Source organism: the organism of the source record quoted next, unplaced genomic scaffold (genome assembly GCF_019419815.1).
Source record: "Pyrus x bretschneideri cultivar Hongxiangsu unplaced genomic scaffold, Pyrus_bretschneideri_v1 Contig5, whole genome shotgun sequence".
Classification (NCBI taxonomy): Eukaryota; Viridiplantae; Streptophyta; class Magnoliopsida; order Rosales; family Rosaceae; genus Pyrus; species Pyrus x bretschneideri.
The window spans coordinates 12,271,510-12,277,360 of NW_025999787.1; the positions used below are offsets into that span (position 1 = coordinate 12,271,510).

Sequence of the window (5,851 nt, forward strand, 5' to 3'; positions counted from 1 at the left end):
ACGACCGGAAAGTGGCCAGATTCTATTTGCAAGGCAGCAGAAAAGTGGGGGTTCTTTCAGTTAGTAAATCATGGGGTTCCCATTCAAGTGCTTGAGAATGTGGAGGCAACTATCGCTTCTTTGAGTTGCCAGTTGAGGAGGAGTAAGTATTTGAACGAACATTCGCCTGAGCATTCGACTTCATACCATATCCAATTCGGCCAATGCAAGCAACAATAGGGTTTCAGGTCCCAATGCCAGCAACAAGAGCAGTGAGCATCGAGTGTCTGCCAATGCGAGCAACAATAGGGTTTCAGTTCCCATATTTGTCACTCCAAGGCCTTCGGAAATCATCTCTCCGCTGCCGGAAGTGCTTGTGAGTGGGGAGAAACCAGTGTATAAGCAAGTTCTGTATTCTGATTATGTCAAGCATTTCTTTGCGAAGCCCCATGATGGGAAGAGAACGATTGAGTTTGCCAAAATATAAACGTCATGCACTACGCATGAAAATGTTCTCATGTAAGAAATGTGATCAATAATGACCATTAAAGCCAAGCTCAATAGCAAATGAGATATGTACCACCAAATAAACAAAATTAAAGACACTAAAATTGATAGACAATGAAGCCATAAGCCATTACATGGGATGACTGACCAAGAATACTCTCTGAAATCACCTCTGAAAAATCTTTCAACGTGAGACCCCCGATATATAATTTCTTTTGTAATCAATTTAGAATGTTGCCAAGTGACCATTATTAAACAGAAACACTTCTAGCAAACTGAAATTTACAGTGTAATGCTAGCCGAAAACTTGGCCTATTCACCCATAAAAAGGGAGGTGGACTCTGTTGGCTGACAGTCGAGTCTGCTGGGCGCTGCTACATTCTGCTCCGAACAGAGAGCTCATGCTTAACTTGGTCCCTCAAAACTCTTCTTAGTAACTTGTTGGAGGCTGTTCGAGGAAATTCTGGTACAATCTTGACCAAGCTCACCTGTCCAGTCCATTAAAATGTTTGAAAACTTCAGAACCTTCAGAGGAAAAAAAAAATTGCTAAAAATGCCGTGAACATGCTTTGGTTTCTGAAGCAGCAACAAAGAAACACAGGCAAACTGTCACGGGACATGTTTTTGTTTTGAAAATTATTAGAAGTCAAACCTTAAACAAAGGGTTAAGGTTGCTTTGAATGGCTTTTGAGAATTTCTTCTTTAGCTCGTCTGGTTCGGAGTCGTATCCCTTCTTTAATACGACATATATAACCAACTGTTCAGGACCACCACTCTTGGGTGCAACACTGACTGCAGCTGTCTCCAAGATGCTTTCATCAGCCCGGTCACAGACGCGCTCGATTTCAACAGAACTTGTCTGAAATTCAAGAAAGATCGAAGGCATTTAATGTTTGGAAAACGAGTCCGAGCATATCAGTTTAAATGTAAACAGATGATCAGGCAACAAAGCTTGCACTTGCTCATCAAATAAAGGGTGCTGGTGAATACTTTACCTTGATGCCACCGAGGTTCATGGTATCATCGGACCTGCCTTGAACAATCAAATAGCCTCCAACAGTTCTTTTAAGTATGTCTCCGTGTCTCCTAAGTTGCTAACGATCATATGTCAAGTAATAGAAAAGATTCTTACTTTCATCACAGATCAATTGCGGTACCAAACATAATTTCAAAAGATTAGATAAGTTCACATTTAAGCATATGAAGAGGTTCAAGTATTGTAAGAAATGTAGTTCTGATCTTACCGTTCCATTATACATTGGCATTCCCTTGAAGTAAACATTTTCATGATCAGCATTTAGCAGCCTGTCAGTCGCTCCCATTAATAGCGGGAACAAACCCACTTCCCCAACACAAGCTTGCTCCTCTGGCTGTATGATCAAGCAGATCAAAGATATTGACATACAATATAGTCTAATAATATAAATGAGTTGACTTTGTTCCTTGATGTTTGTTCTTATTATTTTTTCCCGCCTGTCACCCATCGTTCAGGACTCGCATGATGTAAACGAGTGACAGGTAGGTTAAAGGAATTGAACCACAATTAGAAACCAGCTAGTCATGTGCTTACATAAGGAATTCCATGTTCATCAAATACGACAAAGCCTGTTGTCATCGACTTTGTGCTAAATGCTCCAAAAGCTTGTGGCTGCAGCCAACTTCCCATGATGTAGGACGAAGCAAGTTCTGTGCCCCCACAACATTCAATGATGGGTCCATAGTAAGCACGGGAAGCGAGCCAAAGGTCGTCATCAACACTAGACGCTTCACCAGTGGAACAAAATGATCTGCACAAACTGGTGTTTTAAGTCCATATTCTCGGTCTCATGTTAATAAATCGTTCTGAAGTTTAAATAAAAAGATTACCTTATCTTTGTCCAGTCTAGGCCTTTCATACACTGTGTACTCTTCCAAGCCTTTACTAAGCTAGGAACTGTGCCCAATATAGTTACTCCGGCATCCTGAACAGATACAATAGAGGAAAGTAAGAAGGCATTCAATAGCATGGTACTCGTAGGTAGTTACTAGTTATAATACATGATGTTCTTGCACTGTTTATATGAACTTTGAGCAAAAGTATATAGGTTTCACCTGAACAAATTTTCCAAAGCCACGACCGAGAGGAGACCCATGATACAGAGCAAGAGTTGAACCAGTCAGAAAGCACGAGTAGAGTAAGATTGGACCCATAACCCATCCCAAATTTGTTGGCCAGCAGAAGACATCCCCAACTTGATTATCATTGTGAGCCCATGAATCAGCAACAGCTCTAATTGGTGAAAGTTGTGTCCATGGAATAGCTTTCGGGTCTCCTGATATACACCAAAATATAAACCGAAGATCAAAAGATGAAAATGTGTTACAAAGTAGAGCTAACCATCAAAGTTTTTTTTAAAGCAATTTCTTTACCTGTGGTTCCAGATGAAAAGAGAATATTAGTCACCGAGTCGACTGGCTGATAGACTGGAGAGTAGTAGTTCTTTCTGCAAAGAAGAGAATAGCGTTACATGGATATACAAATTGGTTTGAAACTATATTGATTGAGAAACAAGATAAGTCTCTTATTGCATAACAAAGTCTAATTGGCCCGATCAATATCGCTGGTATACTCATTACCTTGGAAGGTGATCGACACGAGAAAGAAAATCATGCCAGGATAGATCCTGTTCTCTTAACTGAATGCCTACATTGCTCCCAATTGCTGGAAGCACAATAGCTAAATGTGGAGCGGCCTCTGCAACTCGACTGCATGGAAAGAAAAATCATATCCATGAACATGAACATGCAACATTTTACAGATGTAACAGTTAAACTAGCATTTATATGTATAATTAACACTTTGACATCTCAATCTCTAAAAGAGCAGAGAGATGTTAGCATCTAGCATTATTTATAAGGAAGCAGTATCTACCTGTAGAGAGGAAACTTTCGGCCTCCTCTTAGTATGAAATCCTGAATACAATGTGAAAGTAGAAATCATTTGCTAGAAAAAGAGACATAAATACACACTGCAAAATATGAAATCCAAAGAGAATTGAAAATTATAGTTTGAAAACACACTCTTAGTATGAAATCCTGTATCCTGAATTTTCAGCACTTTCAAGGCTTTTAAGTAAAGCAGATATGTTATTGAAATTTGCTGACATGAGAATTCATCGGGATACTTTAGCAAGTAAAAAATTCCTAGCAGAGAATAATCAGGGCGCATTTAGCCACCAGTCACGGAAACTCACCTGGGTAAAGACACCCTTTGCTTTAGACACGCGTAGACGAGTTGCAATTTCATTTACAGCAAAACTGTCTGCTATTGATACAACAACAAATCCTGCTAGTACAATTGCTAAATATATGATAACCGAATTGACATTCATTGGCATGTCGATAGCAATTGCATCACCCTTTGAAAAGGTTGCATCCAGTGCATTAGCCACCAACCTGTCAATTGTGTCGTAGACAACATCAAAAGAGGAGGAAAACTAAAGGCATCGTGTATACAAAGGGAATAAAGCTCCGGCAACATTACAAGCAGAACGATGGAAAAGTTCAGCAAAGATGAAATCAAAAGGCTTAAACAATGTGAAAGCAGAAATTGCACTGATCTGAAGCATATGCCACTGTGCTAAGGAAATCAAATAGGAGCATACATTACTTGTTCCCGAAGTTCCTTTAATGTCATACGATTAACAGAAGAATCATCGTCGCAGCCTTCATCCCTCCATACAACAGCCAAACCATCATCCTCTTTTCTTGGGTGTCTGGTGGGTAGCAAACAACATTCAGCAATATTCAAAACTGAATGTGGAAGCCAAGATCCACCGCGTTTTGATTTGTCAGTCCTATCCAAAATACACTTTGGGACTTTTCGAAAGGAAACCGAGAGCTCTTTTAGAACAAGTGACCAGTAAGCCTAGAACAATAACAGCACAGCTCGTTCAATAAAAAACATGCATCAAGGCTGCCAGAACTCAAGGATACGAATGAGTAGTTACCTCGGGATTCTGAACAGAGAATTCCTGGAAGAGTGTGTAACTTGTTATGGGATCCTTATATGATGTTCCTAAAAGCTCTGGACCGTGCTTTTCCATCAATCGCCCCAAGTTTGTTTGTCGCGACTGGTATCTGAAAATAGAGAAGAACAGGGTTCAGTTAGGATATAGAAACAAAATTAAAAAGTATACGCAAGAAGACATTCCATGTCTGCAGAATTATTTCTCCAAGATCCACACATTAATGATATACATACAAGCGTCATATATTTGAATTAATCAAAGGTTACCTCTTATATCCTCGATATTAATATGTGGATTAACTCAATGACATGTTTTAATTTTGGAAACTGTTATTAGCATTTTAAAAGTCTCATAAATCTCATTCTAATTTAATTTAGAGTACAAAATAAGAATTTAGAAATGTTAATAACAATCTCTTTAATTTTATAGATTTCAGATTTCATTCCTCACATGCCAAGTTAAAAAGAACGTGGGACTCTCCATGGAAAATACAAAAACGAAAATTTTCTGCACACATGTTAAATTGTGATTGACAGGTAAGCAAGCCAGGTATCTTTTATTAAACAATGAAACAGAGAAAGAAAAGGCAAAAGAAAGTGAATTACAGAGAAGGGAACCAGTAGAGAGGAGGGCCTTTGGTGGAGGCATCCCAATTGGCATAGACTGAGTAGTAGATCAACTGGTGCAGCTCATGAGGGTGTGATGGTTTCAGCAATCTCTCAGCCACTATCTGCCGCCATATCTCTTTTGGGTCCGTTGTGTTCGTGCGGGAGATTGTATTTTTAGGACTGTTTCGAAATCCTTGGCCTCTTCAACGTCTAGCCCTGCCTGAACGAAGTCCTCCACTCCCACCTCACTTATGTTCTTCACCATCTCCCTCTCTCTCTCTCTCTCTCTCTCTCCGTGGTTTTTTGCAGGTTTTTGCATGTATTGAAAGGACGATTTGTGTGGTGTGCCTAATTTAAGGAGTAGGTGAGAGATGTGAAAACAGTCGACTCACGTGCTGATCATATGGTCGTCACTAGCTTCGGACTACGGTAACTAACAACTAAAAGAAAAACTAGTTAAATTAGTAGTTGATGACTTCTTGAATTGGGTCATGAGTTTTCTTTATTAATTTGATTAAATTAATCTCCTTAAAAACAATTGATTATATTAATGATTGTCCATACGTGGTTTATCAAATATTTTTCTTTACACAAGTTATAAACACACGATCTCGGATTCCTTTCAGATTACAATTTTACTATCTTATTTTTCGACGAAGATTTTGTTTTGGCTTTTTAGTCAGAATAGTTTTTAGAATTTGCATAACTCATCATTTTGATTTTTAAAATTTAAAATTAATATAAGTC

General features: G+C 38.8%; 1 protein-coding gene across 1 annotated transcript; it reads right to left on the reverse strand.

Moving 5' to 3' along the window:
• Nucleotides 1-499: 499 nt before the first annotated feature.
• LOC103964409 (probable CoA ligase CCL12) lies at nt 500-5,393 on the reverse strand. The gene is given in 15 exon segments (XM_009377342.3): nt 500-974; nt 1,139-1,345; nt 1,482-1,580; nt 1,731-1,856; nt 2,057-2,273; nt 2,353-2,447; nt 2,578-2,798; nt 2,896-2,969; nt 3,103-3,231; nt 3,398-3,438; nt 3,720-3,921; nt 4,131-4,393; nt 4,476-4,605; nt 5,102-5,282; nt 5,285-5,393. Coding segments are annotated over 15 exon segments (2,184 nt in total). The 5' UTR covers nt 5,370-5,393; the 3' UTR covers nt 500-860.
• Nucleotides 5,394-5,851: the final 458 nt, after the last annotated feature.